At 27.2% G+C, this 25,672-nt stretch overlaps 1 protein-coding gene across 10 annotated transcripts in view; it reads left to right on the top strand.

The window, feature by feature from the left end:
- kcc (solute carrier family 12 member kcc) overlaps window positions 1-25,672 on the top strand; it is a 392,353-nt gene that overhangs the window by 255,666 nt on the left and 111,015 nt on the right. Inside the window, exon 1 of one of the 10 annotated variants that reach the window (XM_088205012.1) lies at window positions 24,522-24,853. The exons of 8 other annotated variants lie outside the window; for them this stretch is intronic. In XM_088205012.1, coding sequence (XP_088061138.1) covers window positions 24,769-24,853 — 85 coding nt within the window. In that variant the 5' untranslated portion in view covers window positions 24,522-24,768. Of the gene's footprint in view, window positions 1-24,521; window positions 24,854-25,672 lie in introns of those variants that run through there. One more of the 10 variants, XM_088205008.1, reaches the window with a different exon arrangement.

Genomic DNA, 25,672 nt, shown 5'->3' with positions numbered 1-25,672 from the left:
TGAACTACTGTGCGTGTGTGTAAGCTTTTTGTCTCATATTTTATACCAACACAAACACAATTCATCAATGAAATCAAAAGTGTTAATTAATTACTTCCGTGACGCTTGAATGAATATCCAATCAATGATTGATCAATTTTTTTATGTATATATCTACATACATATAAAGTATATAAATATTTACAATATTATATATAACCTTACACAGTAAAATTAGGCTAAAAATAATCTATACCTATTATCGTTTCTATTTTTTAAAAATCACAATAAAACTCGTATTTAGTAAGTCTTAAAAAAACCGCAATAGTATAACATATACACACACTAAACTCTTGTAAATTTGAGGTGACTACTAAGTCACCTCAAATTTACAAGACAAAGTCATAGACTAGCTGGACCAGATATGATAATTGAAGGGTCGTTACGGTCGATTCGGCGTAGCTCTGTATGTTGCTAGTTCAACTCTTATTATTGCAAGTTAAAAAAATAAGTAGTAATCTTAGCTAAAGTTATGGTAAAAGTTCGTGGTGTAAGTTTTGTCGGAAGTAATTTAGTACGACAATGTTCTGAGGAATGAGAGGAAGTTTTTTGTAAAATACAGATCGTTTTCACTACGACAACGCCCTCCTGGAGGGCGGGCGTGAAAAAATAATATTTTAATAACATATGCCATGAATAGGTGCTCCCCCACATATTAGCAATTTTTTAAATAGCGCACAAAAATATCAGCCGCGGGAAAGGGTTAATAAGTCTTATTTCGACACAACGATTGTGGGTAGTCGATGATTTAACCCGATGTTTTTATCATATCGACATTTTTTGTAAAAATATCGATAATTCAAAAAAAGTTTAGCTCAGTTGAAAACCTGATCTACTGTCTTGTTTCAAAATGACGGCTATTCCAAAAATAAAACGTTTTTTATAAATTATGGTCATTTATGTATGTTTTTCAGGACTGTCGTAATTTTAATTATTTTTAGTTCAAATAATTCCGAATTATGGTCATGAAACTTATTCTAATAATAGATTTTTTAAAAATCTTTATAAGTCACTTTGTTCGCATTTTTTTCAAAATGACTGCTATTCAAAATAAATAAAAATCGTAACTTCGTTAAAACAATTTTAGAGAAAAATGTAAATAACAATTTAAAACAGAAATTTAATTTTAATTTTAATTTAAAAAATGCATTTCATTTTCGGAAAACATAACGAAATTTAAGGTCGCGATTACTACCGTAGTGTAAATCATAGTGACATGAAACTTGTTTTAAAAATTTATTTTATAAATTTTTCTACTATGTTTTAGTCAGTCTTATCCCCTATCTTGTTTAAAAATAGCGGATATTTAAAAATTAAAAATTATAACTTTGTTGAAAAAAAATGAAGGATAAAATACAATTATATTCATAAAAAAAATATTTATTAAGTTATAAAATGTACAACAAATTTAAATTACTACATCAGTCTTATTTTACTGGTATTACTATATTTGTTGTCTATGTAATACATATATAGATTGTCTACCATCTCGAATCTTTTATGCTGTTGATTCGAGACGTTTCTGCCGAATTACAGATGCAGATGTCAGTTGACCAATTGCATCGAAATATAATAATATATTCATGCCTTGAAGTAAAACTACAAGGTGAACTTGCTAAATTGTTATTACAAGAGGTAGATTACAAAATTTATTTTTAATTTAGTATATTATATTTAAATTTAAATTCAAATTAAATGTGTTAAATGACACAAAAATATTTTATAAAATGCACTGCATATTAAATATATTTAGTTTTAAATGAGTTATAAGAGTATTTATTTTGATAGTAAAACGTATTACTTGTATATTTAGATAATTAGATCACGACCTAGGTCGCTTCCAATGGCGTAGGATATAAATAGTGGTTTTTGGTAACATTCTTCGGTATAGTTTTCCGAATGCATAGTGAGATTTGTAAAGTGGCCAAGAGGAATATTGGGTCATGTGCCAAATGCAACGGACTATGCTCCAGTTTTACCGATGGCACATTGCGAACGAAGACCATTTCGGAACGTTAACTCTTTATCGGTTGTGAATTTCGAATATTGACCAAAGATTGAAGTGTTGTGTTGGCAGTCAAAATACAGACATATGTGCATACATATATATGTATATTTTTTAATAATAATATAAAAATAATAATAATCATATCTAACGTAATAATGTGCGCATAAAAAAAATACACAATGATAATAATAATATATAGAAAAATAAAATGCCTATTACGTCCACAAATTGTAAGTACCCCAAGATAGGAACAGAATTGCTTTTTAAAAAAATATCTTAATATATCAGTCTTTCTCCTAAGCTCTCCTTCAAAGATATACATCATAAAATTCGTAGCAGTAAAAATTATTTAACTAAATTATATAATAGATTTCATCTACCTATGGGAAATTCGTACTGAAATATGTGTTTTCCCAGTTTCAAATTATACAACGTGTATTTTATTACACCACTTATATGATATACTCATGCGTGTTTATATCATAAGTGTAAAGGACGACTCGGGGATAAGAATTGTAAGATAAATGGGCACAGTAGGGGTGGGACTACTGCTCAAGGGTGTTCAACTCTATAATATGTAACCTGAGGACAAAAATCGTATAAACATACATATGTATATGTATATATATTAAATAAATAATTATTTTAAATTATTATATAAACATGAATTTGTAGCATATATACATAAATTACCAACGAGCATATCTATGTGCCAAGAGCTATTATAATAGACAAATTACCCTAGAGAAGTAAGCTATCGAGATATTAAACCATAACTGTATAACACTGGCGATAAAATCATTGTCCTGCTGTGGTTAAATTTAAAAAAGAGCATTTGTGAGGTTTTTAGATGTTTCTAGTTCTACTTTTGAAGTAAAAAATGACGTAAAAGTATGTATTTACTGCTTAACAATTAAAATGTTTTAATACCACCTTAATTTCATTATAATATAGCTATTTTTTAAAGCTAATAACAGATTTATTTATAGTATATATAATTATGCTTTTTCTATGTTACTCTTATCAATTAAAAAGTCGAAGATACTATTCGTTTTTTAAAATCATTACTGGACATTTTCCTTGAATCTCTTGTCTGTTTGCCAAACACTGCAACTGACTCTTTTATGATAGAAAAGATTTAAAAAATACATCTCAGATAACTTTATATGAGGCGTTAAGAATATTATGAGTGAACTTTACAAATACATGTTTTAAGATAATTATTATTATGAAATATTAGGGAGCCAATAAAACGAGTGGGTCTAATTACCATGTGCTTATAAATTTTAATTGTGTTTAGTTTGCTCAAATACATTTTCCTGAATTTTTCTTTTTTATGTTATATGTTACTCCTTTGGATTTCATAAAATATGTTTATAAAATATTACGTTGTATAGTTTACCTCAAATATTCTATATATAATTACTGTAATTTATGTGTTATACAGATGCATTTATAATTTATCTGTAATAATCGTTTTGTGTCATAATATGTAAATCAGCGAAACATATATATTTGACTTTTTATTATATTATTGTTAAAAGTATGATACATATTAATATAAAATATGATATACTTTTACAAACTTCTACTTTTCAATGTAATGATTTTGTGTGCAAGTGATTAAAAAAAACCATAGTACTTTTAAAAAATATATCATTTTATGTGAAAGCATTAGAATTATTTTACATATCGATTAGAATGTTAAAATAAATATTATAAATACAGGAGCATACAAATGTTATTTGAGAAAAAACGTGACTAATTAAGCCAGGAATTTATATTTTTTATTTTAAACATAAAACATTGTGGTTGCAAATGATAATAATCTGTTACTGTAACTAAAAATGGCTTTTACAAAATCATTAAATACTTATAAATCGTAAGGCTCACCTATATTACAAATCTAAAAATATAACTCATGTTAACAAAAAAGCTTCAAAATGTATTTATTGCCCATTTCTTACTAAAACATTAGTCATAAAAAATACTAATGTTTTTTTCATTGGTAGCGTAGAGAAAACAGTATTTTTTCAGAAACTTATAGACATTGAAAAGCACACTATGATTTGTTTTCTCTTTGAAATAAATACTAAAACGGTTAGAATAAATTAAGAATTTTCAAACTACGTAAATTGATTTTTACATAAATCTGTTTATAATTTTTGCCGTGCTATTTCATCTCTAAGTTTTTATTAAAAAAGTGGGAAAAAAATCTGTTTAATGAAACTGAAAAACTTAGGTAAAACAGTAAAATTAATATTAAGATTTTGTCATGGACTATCTAAAAAAATATCTTAGCTGTTTAGAATATAATATATATTGATAACTCTTTGACTACCATTCACCAAAAAAACACTACAAAATAAATAAGCTGTAGTTTTATAATAAATTACAGTTATTATAAAATTCCAATAATGAAACCGGTATTTTTTTAATATATTATATAAGTACGCTCAATATTTATTGAGCGTACTTATTTTATTATATATTATATGCAAACTTTTAATTTATCGCTATTTCTAAAATTAAATCTATGGGAATCTATAATTTTTTAATTAATATTTAAAATATTTATTAAATAATGTAAAACATATTTTTTCTATCTATTTACATGAAAGGATTTAAATAAATAATACTATATAATATTAATATTTTTAAAATGCGGTTAATAACATGTCTTATTAAACTCTAAATTTTAGTAATACAAATTTAGATCAAAAGTTTTTTTTAATTTTTATATAATATTAAACATAAAAAACATATCTGCATATTTTTAATTTATAGGTAAAATATGTGACCACAAGGATCACATATTGTATCTATGCATTTATAAATAGTAAGGTGTGGTAGTTTTCAACTACTTGCGCCATTTGTCACAATTTAAGGGTCACCATAATGGCCACTTGAACAATAACGAATATAGAGATCTCCCCAGATATAAATATCAACCATATTTAAATTTTTAGACCTGGTATAATATCTCGTTTATTCGAAATATTGCACAGACCACCTAATAGCACAATTGCTCTCAATACCACCCATTATCACCGCCAATAAAATTTACCTTCTGTACAAAATCGCGTCTGACAATATGTTCGACCGTGCATATACTATCATTGTTAACGATCGCCTAAGTAGTCATGTAATCTAGGCTTTATTTAGTCATATTTTAGTGCTTTTTGTATATTTAAAATGCTTATAAAGTTCAAAGAAGCATATTTTTGCAAAATGTATTATGCTTTGGACCTTATCACTGACTTTGTTTTGGACATCTTTATGGTTTTTTGTTTCTGTGATGGATATATACTTTGTCTTCTGCATTTTTAACTTTATTCTTATATGCTCAGCCGTCTTCTGGATGTCATTAAATGTCTTGAATGCGGCTTTTTTTGAGCCTCCAATTATATCAATATCATCAACATAGACCAACAGTTGAACAATTTGTTTTTTATAGTCCCTTCTGTACAGATTTTTTGAGAGTCATTCATTATAAAATGTTAAAACTAATTAGACGATTGTGTCCAATTAGCAAGATTAAGACGGAGATGCTTGAAAAAGGATCAGTTCTGCTAAATAACCAACGAATAATTCTGCAGCAGGATAATGCAGCTGTAACATCCTCCATTTTCATCCGATATTGATTAGTTGCATTTTTAAGTTGTTTGAACTTTTTTTGTAATATAAATTTCAGATTAATAGAATATGTCCGAATTAACATAAAATCATGTTTGATAAATTTTACAAGTTACTTTTAAAATACCTGACTTAGACGTTTATATTGATAGCATTCCTCCATACACCGTGTGCATTCTACATTGTCGAGATTACATCCGCTTGGAATCAATAATATGTTTAAATAATTTTAAGTTTCGTACAATCCTTAGTAAATAAATATGAAATATCTAAATATTTTAAATATACTACGTTTTGGTCAGTTAATATTTTCTTTTCTCGGGGTCTTTAGCTACTCATATTACATAAAAAATAATAACTTTCTAGTATCCCTATACATTTTAGGCAAACATGGCATAGCGTTAAGCGTTCCAGCGCCGTATTATATTTGCTGCTCGACGCCCGTACCGTTTCCCACAGATCGGAATTATTGTAAGCGCAAAGTAAGACATCTCGCCTTTACACGTATTCGGACCGACTACACACCGTTCGCGCGGAGTGGTGGTGGTGGCCGTGGCGGTGCAGAAGGCGGGCAGGGTCGCTGTGGAACGGGGTTGGGGTCACCGGTTCCCGGGCACTGCGGCCCCCGGAGGCTGCGTGCGCGGGGGCACCTGGAGCAGTGCGCGTGCGCGAGACCCGGCCCCGACCGTGTCTGCGGCCCCCGGAGCCCAGCGAGTGTTCTCCAAAAAACCGGGATTCGGCCGATGATCCGCGAAGGGAGAGCACGACCGATCCGGCCCTGGCTGCGAGACGGCAGAGCAGCCGGACTCATAATTCGATGCGCGAAACAAACTTTTCCAACTTTCGACGTATAGAACGTGGACAGCTTCGTATGGATTTTTTTTGGAATGGAGAAAATTTGGGGCGCGACCTTGGATTCCGGAGAGGAGAGGATTTTTCGTAGAAACTGAGAAAATCCCTCGTACTGTTCGAACGGTTTTCGGAAGTCGACTTGGCGTTGAGCCAATAAGTGAAATTAACAACTTCGCCTGCTGTCTAATCGCAATCTGATTCCTTAAATGAAAACGCAAAAAGAATATTTATATAAAAAAAAACAGCTTACCTACAACCCAATGTATAATCATATACTAAATTTTAATATAATACTATATATTCCAAGCCTTCCACTATTTTTTTAAATTGTTTATATATACCAGACATATCTTTAACTAAATAGGTAATGATGCGACTTATATTTACAATTGTTCTTGAAAGTTAATTGTAAAGCTTTATTTTTCTCGCATGTTTGTTTATTATCAAGATATGTATTACTACAATATTATATTAAAACAATATTAGTATAATTAAATATTATTCAAAAATTACAAATTACTTTTGTTTTTCTATTTTAATATTAATAAGAATAACTTATTATATTTTTCAAATTCAATTTGAAGGTTAAATTTTTTTTTTTTTATTAATAATGTTTCTTTTTAAAAAATAAAATTCATGATACCGGTTTAATAATTATTAATCTATATTTAGGTGTAAATATATTTTTAAGTATATATATAAATAGACAATATTGGGCGGTCATAATTAAAGCGGCTACTTTTATTTGGCTCCTAATGGTCATCAATGTCTTTGCTTGGCCTGAATTAATTTTAACTCTCGTTATTCCAAGTAGAAAGCGAAGTGAAAATTTTGCTTTTAAAAAAAAAGTGGAACCAGACTTTTTATTACGGTCTATACAGCTCTTATATTACTCTAAGTTAGTCAGTTAAAATTAGCAAAATTGGCATACTATGGAATATGTAACTCAAAAATGCTTAAAACTTGATATAACTCATCCTTTGTTTAAAGTGTACGGTTTTTATGCAAAGGCTTTGAAACAGTTAATAAATGCCATTCGGAAACGCTATACCGTTTATTTTTGCCGACGAATAAAAAATGTGTTTCTTAGAAAATTCCAAGGACACAAATAAAACAATACTATTTTTATTATATTCTTTTAGCAAAACTTTCGCGAACAATTTTGTTTCAAGGATTATGTGTTAATCCAACAAAGTTTGTCCAAATTTGTCTTAAGTTATTTTATAAAATTTTATATTATATCTATGAAAATAAGTATAAAAATACTATTGACTATATAACTATTGCGTTTGTTGGGAGAACAGTTTTTAAAATTTATTAAATTTATAATATTTCAGAAATTTTGGCTTAGAATTGATAATTTTGCATATTAATAATCCACAGTTATTAATAAAATAATGCACGTATTAATAACATTGACATATACTGAGTTATAAACTCAGATAAAATAACGTATAAGGCTCAATTTTTGTAGATATTTCTCTAATTTTCTTACACAATTTTAAGTGTATTTTTTTTAATTTGGATATCTTAAATAAAATGTTACATAATTCCCCTTTATTTTAATTTTATCTAAGTTAGTTTTTTCAATTACTTTTATAATTAATTCTTTGTCTTTTTTATGTTGACTCATAAACGTCACTATTTTTTAAGATATATAATATTAATTTAAATACTACATAACAACTATTTTATATTTTATGCTTCTTATAGTATATTTATTTATTTATATTATATTAAGAACTGCCCTTATTATAACAAGTTTTTTAAAACTGTATTAACTATATATATTATAGTTTCGAATGCCTTTTTAAAACCTTCCAGAATCATATTTTATTTTTTTGCTTAATGTCTCATCAAAATTTAAATCATCAATGATGCTTCTATTAAAAATCCAATCGATTCTTTAATAAAATTTATTTTCCATACACAAACTCTTATTAGCTTGCAAACAACTTTTTTAACATGTTCTTAGTTGAAAGTTAGTATTGCTGTAACTTTTATTTTTTAATATATGCACTATTATTTTTATTGAAGGAATTCATAGTAGCTTTTTATTTCTATTTTGTTTACTATTTTTAGAAGCGTATTTTATTTTATCAACGTGTATTGAATTTTAATTTGCAGGTCTATTTTTTACATTAAAATTACTGATTAAAAAAATATATAATTATAACAATCTTATTTACCAACCATTTATAATATGGATGTATTTATTATACTTTTTATTTAAATGTTTTATAAACATACAAATACATATGATTTATCTGACTGACATTTATCAATGAGATGTACGAAATATTAATAAACGTATGCTTTTATGGAGGAAAATATCATTATATTCATAAATCTATCTGTCAAAATATTATTTTACAAACCATTTAAAAATTAGCACATTTACATTTTTTTAATATTATACAAATTATTAAATTATTTCTACCATAAAACGTTTGAAGCTCAGAGCGCATTATATTTAAGCCACATTACATTTTTATATTAAAATTTTGAAACATAAAATAAATTCACGTATAAACTTTTACGGTTTATTTTTATACGTTTTCCCAAAAATTCAATGCATAATTTATAACTAAAAGTATATGTATATATAAATATACGAAAGAAACCTAATCTTTCAGTCTCGGAACACATATATTTTCGTTGATCTCTAGCGGTGATATCTGAACCTTCGTGCTCATTTTCTCGACCCAATCGAGTTGACAGGGTTAAAATACGTCAGATAAGGAATGCATTTTCTTAAAACCATTCTAAACCGTTGACCCTCGTCTATCGACTCGTAAATTTACGTTGACCTTTACGTAGACAGAAGTTCATAGATTTTTCATTATAGTCTCTTTGTTATACTTATTTATTATCCATTTCAATTGTAAAAGAGTATATTTTATAGTACTAAATAAATAATACATTAAAGCTAAGACGCTTCTCCTAAGTCGTTTATATTTTTAAAAACATCTCAACATCAAAATTCTAAAACTCTTAATGTTTACCTAGATAATACATAAATAATTTTAAGTTATTATTCATAACAACCATTAGATCATTTGCTTATATAATTATATAACGGTGGTTTGTATTGATATTCATAATTCGATCAATGATGTTCTATTACTCGTGTACGATCAGTCGGTGTGATTTAACGACGTTATTCACACTATTAAACCTAAGCTGCTATCGCCATTCGATCTTTGATAGTGACTCCATATTCCCATAAAGGCATTGATGCATCAATATTTACATACTAAGGAATCTCTGTAATGTGCAATTTTGTAGATAGTGATTATTTTAATACAGACTTATGTCATCGCACAATATACATAATGCTTTGTCATCAATTTGATAACATAATAATTAGCACTACTTTTGCTTTTAAATACATTTAAAGTCTACTTATTTATGGTTTGACAGTGATAAGAAGAATATCTACGGATAATAAAATGGGAGCAAAAATTGTTACACTTAACACTGTTATAACTTTCTAACGTCACAGTAGAATGCGAAGCAATAGGGGCATCACATACGTACATATTGAAAACATATAGTTCAATAGCTGCGTCTAATTATCTTGTTTAGTAATTTTTAGCATTATTTTAAAATTACTACTGTTTTAAGTATTTTAAAAAATATTTTTGAATGAGCATTATTATTTCTATAGCATAAAATGTATAGTGCTATCTTTAAACAATATTAAAATGGTCTTAAAATATACTTTGGTTTAATGGTTTACTAAGTATCAGTAATCTAAAATATTTATCATATATTTTAAGGCAATATTAAATTTTTTAAGATATTTTAAAATTTTTAATTTTAGGTTTTTTTAGCTTAGTCAAACTGTTTTAAGCCAAATACAGATTTTTATATTATTAACAGGAAAAAACTGTGATTATTTACCTAAAAGTCTTATTCCATTTAATGTTGTAGAATTTCTATCATGCCCGAGAAATTGAAATTAATAACTATTATATAATTATAATTTAAATTAATAGGTTTTCCTAGATTTTTCTTACCTTTTCTTAGGTCGTACATACTATTGCATTTATTGTAAGCTGTAACAACAATTTTTAATTAATAAAATAGATAATACTGATTTACAAATAAAATATTAGGTTTTTCCATATTTTTTTATTTTACTTATAAATATTATGATAAATAAATAAAATAAAATTGAACTAGTTTTTATATAGCAGTTTGTATATTAATTGTTAGCTGTAATTGCTGATACATCAGACTTAGAGATCAGTCTGTTTTCTCACTACTTAATTAATAGTTATTGATTGTGTTTACACCGTTGTAACTTGTTAGACTAATGCCCGTCAAGTTGCAATATATTTATTTATTTAAATTAAATTAGCGCCATTTTAACGCAGCAAAGCGTCATGAAGATCAAAATAATACAAATACATAGTATAAAAGAGAGAGAAAAAAAAACATAAAATATTATAATTTAACGAAATTAAAACAAACTCAAAATAATATCTTTAACATTTCAAAGCCGTTTTTAAGATCTAAACACTCTGTTTTTACGATGGTCAGTACTAAAAACCATGTACAAGGAAAAGGAAGCGATAAAATAAATATATATATTTACCGCTTTAACCCTTTAAACGCCAGCGACTTGTTGGTGAGTCATCTGTTATTTATTTTAACGGGTCAGTATATTTTTCTAAAATAAAGCTAGTGCAATAATCTTTAATAATTAAAAAAATATAATTCGTAAATAATTCGTTACTTGTTTTAAAAAATGAATTTGTGAAAAAAAAGAATCAACAAATGAAATAAAACTTTACCATATAATGAGTGATAATTGTAAAGGTATGATTTAAGATAAATAGTAATAAATAGTTGTTCTTGGAATATTACATATAAGTCAATCTTAACATAAAACACCTTAGAAATATTTTCTTTATACCTTTACTTTCAGTGTCCAGAGGATTTACATTAACGTTAAAAAAATATTAAGCCTTTTTTTCTCTCAAATTTATATTTAAAAACAAATATTCATTATACAAAGTAGTTAAAATTTAACGTTAAACCTTCCAAACACCGAGCTAATCCCATTCGAACATATGGTTGCGGTTAGAAATATTGTTCAAATATACGCATACACATATGTTGCGCGGTTACGTGTTATGTTTGCGTGCTTGATATATGATAATATTTTATTACACTTCCTCAGCTTCATTTTCATATTAGATGTGATGCAGAGATTTGGACGGCAGATCAAAAAGAGTTTCACGGAGCTTTGGTGTGTGTTACGTAACTCGGATGGGAAATCCTACAGCGCATTATGAGCTAAGCGTGAAAGCCTTTCCAAGTCAAGTAATGATATTTTCGAAATTCTAAAGTGGAGTCGCTACATAATTGCACCTCTAAAACGCAACGTTAACCACGTGAGCATTTGTGCTATTGTGAAGCAGAATTCTAACCGAGCTTTGGAAGGTACTGTGGGATTGCATTCAATGCAATTTTCTTGTTAAGCATCTGTTAAGTTTCTCATATTCTTGTTAAGTTCAGAAGTAAGTCGCAAATAATAAACTAATAAAGACGTCAACTGGATAGAGACTCATTAATTATGATTGACTTTATTATATTTTATTAACATTTTTAATATTTTAATAACACTGGGAGAACAAAATTTAATAACAAAGTTCGAACGAAAGATTTACCTGCTTTTAATTTAACTCCATCAGATTTATTTATTTCATAAGTACATGGGCAGAGCTTAACAGCTTGACGTTTAACTTATTAACTTTTGAGTATGGTATACAAACAAATAAAACTATATATAATATATATATATATATATATATATATATATATATATATATATATATATATATATATATATATATATATATATATATATATATATATATAATTATATAATAAATAAATTGATGTTAGATTTGAAAGTAGTACAACTCAAAAATAAATCTATCTGTAGATATTTTTAAAGATAGAATTTTTCCCTAAATAGTAATTTAACATATTATTAATTGTTTTGCTCATAATACACCCTTCTAATTTTACCACATACATATTTTATGCATTTTAAAATATCTAAAAATATATAATTATTCAATAAAATGTAAAGGTTAAAATTTATTTTAAATTTGATAAAAATCGTGATAAACTTATTTTTTTTAATGTGTTCGCATTATAATAAATATAAATGACTCGGTTATGATACACATTTTAACGTTAATATCTTTTCCGCGGTTAAATTTACATCGTTAATCATTTTTATCTTGCTACATCGCAGCAAAAATCCTTTACTACGTGCAAGAAATCCCGATGGATTGTTTCATAACTTAATTTAAGTTGCGAATCGATATTCTCACACACGTAATACTTATTATATACAGCAATTCAAGTTTTAATCTTAGACGTGTATATCTTAGATGAAACACTCTATTGCCGAAAAGCTGCGCAAGTAAAATTTTGTAAAATATAATATATTTCTATTAGGGAAACGAGTAAAGACCAAAGTGAACCGATAAGACTCCGAGGACCTAAGAGGATAGCTGTAATAAATTTTCATTCAGCATTAGATAAGAAATGTTTTTCGACATAAAAATATAACACGTACTGTATAGCACTTTTGTGTGGTATAGATTTTATTATAGTATATCTAGCAGAAAAATGTATAAGACAATTTTTTTAATAAGTTAAACTTTATCCTATATATAGTATTTATTCAAACTTAAAATAAAAATGTACCTTTATTGCTTGTTTCTTTTTTTATAAATTTCATTTTATATTTGCCTGAAGCAAGTATGCGTGACTTCTTTGTCAACATTCCAAATTTTGTTTGCCACCTTGCTACGATCGACAAGCTTCATTTCTCCATATCATTTTTTTAATATATTTTTATATTGTGTATCTGTATTATATAAATATATTTTATTTGATTCAGTTATTATAAATATTATATTTAGGATGTTTCTTAAATTCATCTACAAGAATAAATTATTTAATTTTTTTATTTGAAAATTTTATCTCAAGTAGATCATTTTTTACTTTACACAATACAAGATAATTAGTTATTTTGAACCTTTGACTTACTTTATATTTCCATACTAATAAAAAACAATATAACAATTTGTGAAATAATAAATATATAATAAGTCAAAATCATATTGAAAAACAATTAATGTGACTTCTTTATTTGCACCTTGTCCGATAGTAATCAAAATGGAAAAGCGTTTTCTTCTTTCAGTTTTTTTTTTAAGATTGTCTCGGTCGATTTAGTGTAGCTTCCCTTGGTACGAATTTGTCTTATCTCACATTTATTCCAAGTAGTAATTCTGGATGAAGTGGTGGAAATAAAGGATTGAATGTAACAGTTGTCTAGCTTATATACCCTTGAATATAAATATTAAGTGCAAATTTCCTTCCAGTCTTTAAGTATATGTCCAATATCGATGATTTGGGATGAAACTAAACTCTTTGCTATTGTCCAAAATTGATTATTTTAATCCTTGAAAGGAATAATAATTTCAAAAATCGTACAATTGGCGGTGTCATAATCTTTTGTAAATGCAAGATCCGGGTTTTCTATATCAGACCGTTCGTCTAAGACACTAACATGTTTTTTTGTTAAAGTAAGGTCCACGGTTAATGGACGTTGATTCTGATACGCAATGTTGCTTGTTTACGCCGACAAAAATCTTTTAACGAAGAACACGTATTAATTAGTTATTGTGTCGTAACATTTGGGTCGGGAGTTTATTTTATTAAGACAATTAAGAAGTCTGTGGGTGTGTCCGTAGGGTGTGTCCAAATTTTTCTGGTGCGAGTTGAACCCTAAATTTAGGACGTCAAGCTAGACCAGTGGATACGAAGAGAGAAGCGGCGGCTTCTGCGATCTTCGCTGGTCTAAAGCTGGATGGGTCTCCTCTTTAGTGTATGATACCTTGAACTTAGAAGTGGACGTTCCAGTTATAATTCCCGAAGAAGTCTTTAATGAGGTGTCTGAAAATAAATGACTCTTGGGTGCCCGCGTTTTCATAATTATATCCATGGCTCCTTCGTTGAAGATTTTATTGTCCGCCCTACTTCGGTAAGATGACCAATTACAGAAGAGTTTTTTTCTTAAAATAAATTGTAAAAAACTAGCCGATAAATCAGATTGAAAATGGACATTTTTTTTATTAAATCTTCCTTTGTAACCTGACAGGCGTAAGCCCAATGCGTAAGTCAATCAGATATAATGAATACCTATAAAGTAAATATTAACCACCAGACTTAAAGTCTATGAATCTGTGACATCTATATTTATAATTATAAATTATTATGTCTAATATAATTTATAGCCAATAGATTTTAACGCAGCTGGGGACCGGTTTTTTTAAAATAGCGCATTTTTTTCCTTTTATAAATAAAATTCGAGTGCCGCTGCCGAGGCTCGAACCCGCAACCTCAGAGTTGCTAGCTATGCTATGGACTACGCTATTTCGTAGGACTCGTTATCTATTCAAGACGACTTATATTTTTATGTTTTCTGAATTGTAACATGTACCTTGTGACTTAAGCTGTTTAATTTTTTCTCACGGTGGTGTCCCATTTTTCCGAAGAAATTCATTTTTTATGATTAAATATCATTACTTAATCCCTCTAACGTTAAATAGAAGTAGTGCTTTAATTGATTAATCCGACAATAGGAACTCATTTTAACGCAACGATTATGGCTGATCTCGATAGTAAGATAAAGCATCTCTTTATTATATTTTTGAGGTTTGATTGAAAGTTGCATCTAGATTATTCCTTAAATCTGTTTTTGTCACTATGTGAAAATAATATTCGGTTTCTTTTTTTACGTCACACCAAAAATTATGTATTATGTCTTCATAACAATAACCTTTTAATTGAGTGTTTAACAAATTTATATAAATAGATCTTCTTCTTCATTATTATTAAAATAATTAAAAATAGTTCTTCTTATAAAGTTACATATTTGTTAATAGCATAGTTAAATGTTTATAAAAGATCGTTTAAAGTTGTAAATGTGTCCTTTTTCTTCATAATATAATATTTGATAACGTAATTCATGTGGTGAAAGTATTTATATTTTTCTCTAAAGAAAAGACAACAGTTTGCATAAATGTATGTCTTAAAATAAGGTCATATTTTTTTCTGACAAATCATAAATTTTGCATGAAACTTAAAAATATATAAATATAATTAAGGGGCAATTAAATACTTAATTTTATGCATAAGTGCTTCTATTGAATATGCAATACTATAGCCAATGTCATCCTTTCGTTATTTGACAATATTTTTAACATCTACATATATAAATACATATGTATTTATATAAATTTGGCATCAAAACGTCTTAGTTTATTTTTTTATGAACTTTTTTAACTGCTGTACTAATTATTATGGATGGTGAAATGGAAAGACATCGTAGAGGCAAAAGAATGAGCTTTTCGTGGTAGAAGAACATTAGAAATTTTGCAAAGGACGAGCCATGCTTCCGAAAGCTTCTCAATCTCAATTAACATGAAAAGGCATACGTCCAAATCATGGGTAAACAACCTTTGAGATCTTCTGGGCTGCTTCCGCAATGAAAAAAATGTTAAAGGTCGCATAAAGAATTGTATAATGAATAAAATGTGAGCCATATTATCTATAACGAATAAAATAACGTTTACTTTATAAACAAACATATTAATAAATATATTTTTTTTAATGCTATTGTATACATATCTGATTTAATGAAGTATTTTGTATTTCTTAAAACAGACCTTATGAACAAGGAATGTTTGTAGAATGTGCGATATCTAACTTTTTTATTTTTTAGGCAAGTTTAACATTATATTTTTACTATGGATATAATACAGGCTGATATTTTTGTTAATAATGTTACATAAAGTTAATCAGCTTATTGTTTATAATCTTACTTTGCCAAATTTCAGTTTTATTTATATTGCCGTCACTGTTTTTAATATATTACATACATTACCTTGGAGAAGTATGTTCAGTTTATTTATGCGCAGTAATATTCAGCAAAATAAGATCATAAAACAGTTGTATTTAATTTCTTAAATAATAAAAATATCAAACATAGCCATTTAACTGCAGTAAAATACATAATGACTTTATAGCTAGTTTCTTATGACTTTAGGAACAACTATAATTGCCGCTGATTCACTCCTTCTGATCTTATTAAAAGCATAGTTTTAACGAAGTTCATAAAATGTATATTTTTCAAATCTTAGCACACAAATCATCTTTATATATTTTGCAGTGATACTATCACATATGAAACGGAAATTACCGATCTATAACTTTTATTAGTTCTTCATATCTGGAGAAAAACTATACCAAAAATATTGTTGATTGGTGATAAAAAATCTTATTAATGTTTCTTAAACTGCTTCATACAAATCAACAAACTCAGTCGTTATGTAGTCCTCAGTCTTAATAGCGAATAGCGTAGTTCGTAAGGTCTAAACTTGTAACCTAGAAGTCACGGGTTCAAGCCACGACAGCAGACTTAAATTTTTATTTATAAAAATGTGCTTTTAATAAAAAAAACACGTCTATTGTTTATAATTTATAATACACATAATAATCATATAATTTTTAATGAGTGCTATACTTTCAGTCTGGAGGTTAATACTAATAATACTTGTAAGTATTTATTATGTCTGATTGACTTACCCAGTTGGTACAGATTTACTTCGTTGTAACATATTGCACTTACGCTTCTCGTGTTAAAGAATAAAAAATAAATATATATAGTAAAGCTTGTTATTGTAATTTTAAATTTGTTGTCAAAACATCAAATAAATATAACAAGTTGAGTTTAGCATTGGTGCTTTTATTCAAAGCTTTGATATAAAACTTATGTAAACTTATAGTTCAATCTTCTTTATTTATTTATAAACATAAAATAAATCTAATCTGTAAGTCAATAGTCAATAAGTATCAATGGTTAGTAAACGTCCAATTATTATTGTAAAATCAAAAATCTCTGTTTTGCCAGTTATACTTTTTGAGCAAATCAAATATAAATAATCTATATTAATGTGTTCCATTTCCTATATTATCTACTTTTCTATCTCATATTTAACAAAAACCTGATTTATTTTATTTAATAATGTATTTTATTAATATGTTTAGCTAATATAGCTACATGTTTAATTTTAGGACAAGTATATTAATTATTTAATTTATATAGTCAGAACACGGCTCTTATATTTTAGCACAATGACTTTGAAACACAATGCTTTTATATATAATAATATAGTATATAAAAATGGATTATATTTATCGCTTTATTATTAACTCCAACAAAAACTAAACGTAAGTTTATTTTTCATGTAACGACTGTTTTTTACTAGTATTATTTTTAATCGTGTAAAAAATATTGCTATAAAGAAATTTCGAGTAATTTCAAATTAGGTATTTATATATGTTTAATTTTAATGATAATATTACGGAGGCCGAATAAATAGATAATGAATGCCGTGTGTTTAACACACCTGGTCTAAATCACACACGCCACGGGGGAAAAAACTTATACTCACCAACTCCCAAAAAAATTAAATCAATATGTTACAAACAATCCCGATACAGGAATTTCATTGTCACATTACTTACAATAACAATATATACGCTATAAATTTACGGAATACACTTTATAGAACTATTGTATACAATATGATAACATCATTTATACAAGTGTTGTGAGATATCCACTATCTATATACAGTAGACTAGATATTTCAAATGAATCGACATCAAATCGTCTTTTTCGTTGAAACATAATAAAATGTTATTTTCTTTTACCAAAAAAAAAAAATTATGATAAGTTATAATTAAAATGTGTTGATGGATGTTTTTTTACATCAAACTTGATTTATCTCTTTAAGTAAATAAATATAAATATAACGCCCAATTCTTTTTTCAATATATGTTTTTAATCTGTGCATTTTATTTTTGATATTTTAACAGAATTTTTCAAAAATCATTGCGGAGATTGAACAATTCTAATTTCATTCAAGATGAGTTACTGCTTCTGTAAAATTCATAGTAAGGATCTTGCAATCGCTTTTGATTTGATTTTTTTAATCACGTTCCAAAAATTAGGCAAAACAATGATATTAAAATTCTTATTATTTTATAGCGCCGCTTCTAGTTCCAAAAGTCATACCTGGATTTTTTTTAATTTTTTTTCAAAAGTTTATCGTATTTTGCTTTAATGGTATATAATTAAAAAATATTAAATTTTTTTTGAATAGACGATTAAAACCGATGTATAAATGTTAATTTTTAATTTAATCTAAATATTATAGTACATTCAATATATAATAACAGATATAAAAAAGCAAAACACATACATTTATATTTTACTATGTACATTGCTTTATATACATTGCATTATATATAATATATAAGACTTGTATTATATATAATACATATCAACGCTCGCTACCGAGCGTTCCCACTACGACGGCGCCGACACGATTTTATTACTTTTGATGTGAATTTTTGCCTTTTGTGAACTGATAATTGTTTTTGCGCACTCCTATTGACCAAAATTTTATTTTAATATACTTCAACCAATTTTTATTTATTATAAGTATATAGTTAAAAATCCATGTTAAAAGTAATAAGTCGTCATGGTAGTAGGAACGATCGGTTCTACATTTTAAACCGTGGTCTATATACATATTTAAAAAAAGAAATTTCACTGCATAGATTTTTTTCAAAATAAATTTTATTGCTAGTGTAAAATTTTCTTATAAAACTCTGGGAAAATATACACTTTAATAAAAGTAAATTAAGTAGATAAAAGTATATTTTTTTCGGTAGTTTCGTAAATGAAATTTGATAATTTAGTAACTGTATAGGTTAAATATTTGTAATTCAAATTTTGCATCATATAGTGATTTTAAATGTAATATTTTTTCGGATAACAGCTCACCAAGATCATGTTATTTTTATTTCTTAGGTTTTTACCTTTTTCCGAATCTCGTTGTCATTCAAGTCACGAAATAACCACATAAAACTGAATGCATTATTTATATATTTTGCTACATTAAATCCAGTTGTCAAAATATTGATAATACAATCTATAAAAACATTAAATTTATATAATTCAGCTGGGACTGTTGTTGATTCTTCGTTATTTCTGTGCTTCTTTCTTTTTCGACGATCTGAATATGTATGTATAAAAATGGGCTAAAGGAACTTATACCTGAAATATATCAGTACATATCTCAAACAACTAGTTTAGTTCAAATTCGTTATTTGAGGTAGGCCTGTGAATTATCTAATTTTACAAGCAGAATTTACTCTTCATATTTCCAAAATAAAAGAATAAATATTTTTTTCTTACTTCTAAATCGATATTAAAATATAAATTACCTAATAAAGTAATTTATTCTGTGTAATTGACTTGAATATAAAAAAAATATGTTCATATCTTTTGCTAAAGTGATTTATCAACCGATGGATAACAAACGATCAAGACTCTTACGATCATAAATCATTGACTGTAAATAATAACAATATGCCGTTATTTGTGTACAACCGTCCTCCGAGTATTCCGTGTGTATTTTAAGCAAATACTCTCATTAATTTTATTTTTTTGTGAATTGGCAAATAACAATCGACTTAAATAGACGTTTTCTGTGTACGACCGTCCCCCAAGTATGCCGTGTGTATTTTTTGCATATACTCTCATTTTATTTTATTTTTGTTAAACGGCAAATATTTTAGGGTGCCGAAACGAAATGTGACATAAAATTTACACTGTGAAATAATATTATCGGATTATTAAATAGGGATTTCCTGTCCTTTTTCTCACTACCCAATTAGTATCTAAATGGGTTTTGCAAAGTAAAAGAACAGCTTGAGAATTTTGCATCTGAAAAATTGCGTGAGATATATATTTCACATTATTAAGCTCTCAAACATGCGGTCAATTCTGCAAGTTCTTTTGGAACATTATACCGTAACAGTGCCGTCATACTGTTTATGTATAGGTACTGTAGCGGTATAGATATTGCTACCGCTACCACTACAGCGTTGATCTGTGAAGTTTTACTAGTGATGAAAACATAAAAATATACTTAGCGTTATCTGGCTTTTGTTTGTCGTGCTATGCCGGCGAGCTTTTTAAGTCGCACGCGATTACGTTTCTGAAATTTATTATTATATTGTTGTGTGGCATATTGTTCTTTGTGATATGCCGACTTATTATCGAAGCCACCGATCCAAGAAGGCAGGCGCCTTACCGGTTACCGTGGAAAATCGAGCCGGCTCATCTCCGTACCCACACGCAAGTTTCCTCCGCAAAGTTTTCCCGAGACGCGGTTACGTAAATAGTGTACGGTACGCGCGCGCCACCCTTACAGCCTCCGTCCGCGCAGCCGGGGCGAGGGGAGGCGGGGAGCTGCGCACTGGCAGTCGCGGGGATGCTGCTCGGTGGACCGCTCTCTCGGCCGACTTCGCTTTTATAGGTTATGTCATTCGCGGTGACCGTCCGCTGCGGCTCGCACGCAAACCGTTTCCGGCCGTCGCGCTATGCACTTCCGGCCAGCGCCGGGGCGGGGTCGCCGATTGTGAATCGCGGGTCGCGGACCAAAGGGAGTGACAGACGCGGATAGACCGCGGCCCGGACGGTGGTGACGTTTAACTACGACTGCATCATCTTAATAAAATAAAATTAGACTCCGCCTACTTATTAATAATAATAATATTAATGTACTCATTGTTGGTCGCTTACACTTTAAACATACACATAATTGACACCGCCCTCGTTTAAATTGTAATCATAATATTAATTAATATGATTTTACACCCTTTTTTTTAATTAAAACAATTTACAAAATATTGATAAACGACTCATCAAAATCGCTTTGATTATTATTTTATTATTTTAGTTTTGACTGCTTTTAAATGGATAGACGCGTGACGTGGGCGTAGACGTTTGAGCGCCTCGGGGGCGTTTCGCGGCAAATAATAATAACAAGGCTTTCTATCAGATTTTAATGATTTTTTAATTTTATTTTTATATAGTGTGGTGCCGAGATTAATCGTAAAGATGGTGATATTTACTTAATTATCCTTTCTAATGAATTATATTATATGGCTTAATATTTGCATAGCATTAAAAAAGTACTTTTTTTTATTTGAAACCAGAAAAAAAGAATTGAATTCCAATTGAATGACTTTATTAAATAAATTATTAAATAATCATTAGTACAGTTAATCAATTACTTAAATAATAACGATTAATGAACCGCGTTGTAAGAAAAAGCATCAGCGATTCGAAGCTTGCTTATTTTAATTATTGTAAAATAAATCTAAATCTGAATATTGTGAATTTTTTAAATATAAATTTTAGTATTGATTTTTTATAAATAGATTGATAATATTAGCCCCCCCCCCACATTATTTTTTATGCTTTTAAGTAAGTTTTTGTATTTTAAACCATTTTTATAAATCATCGTAAAAAAATATATAATTAATATTATCATTTTATTCATTTAAAATAGTATTTTGTACTATTTTGGACTATTGATAAAATCATCATAAAAAAATATTTAGTTAATCTTATCATTTTATTTAATTAAAATTTTTTTTTTTTATTTCATTTTACGATAAAATCCTGATAATCTTACAATTGTTTTTATTCAATATAATAAATTAGCTTCCTATTTTTTCATAGTTTCACTAAAAATATTGTAGCTATTTAAATTAATTAAAATGGCAAGCTATCTAAATATTGTATTTATTTGTTTATTTATTAGAAAAACTTTTTATTTAATTATTTATTAAATTATATACTAGCATATTTTTAGAGAAACAAATTATATGTTAATGTATGTTTTTAAAATATGTTCTCCTATAGCTATTGATTTAATATATTTATTTGTATATAATAAGATTTAATAAACTTTGAATTGGCCGTTTTTATGACTCTAATTGTAAATTTATTAAGATATACCATATTTTCTCAAAAAAAAATATTAAGAAATACTTCATTAAATAAATCTGTTACGATTTTATTTCAATATTATTTTTATTTTGTGATTAAATCTTAATTAAAATAATAATTAATAAATCTTACGATTTTATTTATTTAAAATAATAAATTAGTTTCTTATTTTATTATATTTTCACTAAAAATATTATAGCTATTAAAATAAATTAGATTGCCAATTTATCTGAATATATCATTTATTTGCTTATTTAAAAGAAAAACTATTTATATATTTATTTAATAAAATATATACTAGACCCCTTGGCATATTTTTAGAGAAATTATATGTAATCAGTTTCAGTTCTCAAAATATGTTCTCCTATAGCTATAGATTTGATAAATTTATTAGTATATAATAAGATTTAATAATCTTTGAATTTGCCGTTTTTATGATTATGATTTTCTCAAAATATTGTGATTATGAAATACTTCATTAAAAAAAACCGATAACATTTAATTTCAATATTATTATCATAATATAATAAAATGATGATTAAAATATTATTTAATCAATCTCACAATTGTATTTATAATATTTAAAATAATAAATTAGCTTCTTATTTTATTATAGTTTCACTAAAAATATTACACCTATCTAAATAAGTTAGATTGGCAAGCTATCTAAATAAATAATTTATTTGCTTATTTAATAAAAAAAATATTCAATATAATACCATATTTTCAAAGAAACAAGTAATATGTAACAGTTTCTGTTCATAAAATATTTTCTCCTATAACTATTGATTTGATAAATTTATTAGTATATAATATGATTTATTTAACTATATTTTTTTCCATTATTATTACTTTATTTGTAAATTGATCAAGATATGCCATATTTTTGCAATAATTTTTTTATTATGAAATACTTTATTAAAAAAAGCTGATAACATTTTATTTCAATATTATTATCATATTGTGATAAAATCATGATTCAATAAATATTTATTTTATTATATATTATAATTTTAGTCAAAATTTGACATTTGTTTAAATAATTTATTTTGGCAAGCTTTGTAAATATATATTTGCTTATTTTATTAAAAAAATATTGATATATTTATTCAATAAAATATATACTAAATCCCTTACCATATTTTTAGAGAAACTGTTCTTAATTTTCTTTCTACTATAGCTATTGATATAATAAATCAGTAAAAAAAAGTTTGAGCATGTTTCCAATATATCAATATGAATCACTTAATCCATAATTAAACATAACTCAAATAGTTAGTCGTTATTTTTTAACGTAGCATATAAAACGAGCAGTAATCTTTATTTTATAATACCAAACTTACATTTTTATGACGTTCGTTAAAACACATTTTATTACGTAATTTTCCACTACTCTACAAAATTAACTAAACGTTCACATTACACATATCATTTTTTTTAAATAAAACATATATTTTTTACATGTTAACAAAAAGCTAACAAATCGCAACCTTGTGCTTTCAACCATAATTTAGCTTCCGTCGGATATTACGTTTTTACCACAACGTATTTTTATCATGAGCGCCTTTTTATGGGAAAAGAACGCAAAACATGTAAATTAAACGAAATTAACAAACGGAGACGAACGTGTCTTGCAATTTCTTTATTCTTTCATATTTCCTTTTCGCACAAATTGTTGTTTTGACGACACTTTCTTATCATATACCATAACATACTTAATTTCAACATACATAACATACATCTCACAACAAGCAAACGTTCTTATAATTTCAAAAGCGATGTAATTATTGCACGCTTGACTTAAACAAATCTTATTATCTTCTATTTATAGCTCAAACTGCTATGATAATTTTAACGACCAATAATGGGGACATCGACACGTTTTTGGGTACTCGAAAATAAACGGAAAATAGCTTAGTATCGATCCGTCGCATTAACGCGTCACATTCGCTCAACATAATCTTTACTGTTATAAATTTACAGATGATAGACTATACATATGTTTAATTATAATAGCAATCAATTCAACGTGATATGTAAATAGATATATTTAAATAAATTACATGACTACAAGTCATACGTAGTGATAGACTTAAAGTCGACTATTCAGTAACGTTTAAATCAATTTAATTATAACAAACTCGACGAAGTTGACTAGTGATATTAGTTTAACTAAAATATATCGTTCATATACTAAGTGTTTTAAAAATAAAATATTCAAATTAATATAATAAACTATAGTTAAAAATAACTAATAACAATGGCGGCGGGTACCGACGCTAAGAAAACGGGCAGTCCACCGCCTGCGGCAAAAGCAGACAATCATACAACACCGGAGAAGAAGGGTGAGTTAATTGAATATTTAAGTGTGTAAATTATTTTTAAGGGCTTTTAATGTAAATTAAATAGACAAGAAATTGATATGCTAAAGTATCTCAAAACTTATGATTTTTTTCATAATGATATTCAATACAAAAAAATTCTATTCATGTGCTAATATAATTGTTTTCTTATATTAGTAATATATGTTTTATAAACGAAAGTTTAAGTTTAATATTTATTATGGTAAAGTTAATATTTAAAATTCACTTAATTTAAGAAATACTGTAAAAGCTTAAAACAGATGAGAAAGATCTCCATTTTTTTATACGTTTAACGTTCATGCTAAAAGTGTAAACTTAATAAAGCTATACATTTTATTAAATATATTAAAACAACCTAAAAAATATAAGTATTATTAAAATGCTATTTTAGTAATATATATTCTTAAAATAATCTAGACTATCTCATACTACTAGTTTTATTTTAAAATTCTATCAATATATTCCGATGTTCGCCCTTTTCCGACTGAAAAAAATGGTTGACAAAGGCACACGGACCGTCAATTTATCGGATGTCAATTGCAATAAAGGGGTCTAAAGAAAGTCAAGAAATACGTCGGAAAACGTCTCTAAAATACTAAATATATTCCGTGGCAAAATTTGTATGCAATTTAAGCACTAATAAAAAATGTAAATATAAGTATCGCCATTCGACGCGAGATTAATCTTAATGCTATTTCTTCTGACGCACTACAGCTAAAATTGCTTTGTCGTTTTTTCCGCGGCGCCATTTTGAATTTTCCGTACGTTTTAATTTTACCCCTGGAGCTTCGCGTGTCCATG

This window comes from Plectrocnemia conspersa, unplaced genomic scaffold (assembly GCF_051122295.1).
Source record: "Plectrocnemia conspersa isolate PC_06_02 unplaced genomic scaffold, ASM5112229v1 ptg000002l, whole genome shotgun sequence".
In the NCBI taxonomy this organism is placed as follows: Eukaryota; Metazoa; Arthropoda; class Insecta; order Trichoptera; family Polycentropodidae; genus Plectrocnemia; species Plectrocnemia conspersa.
Note: the sequence above shows the minus strand (reverse complement) of the source record. Positions and strands in the feature narration are given on the sequence as shown.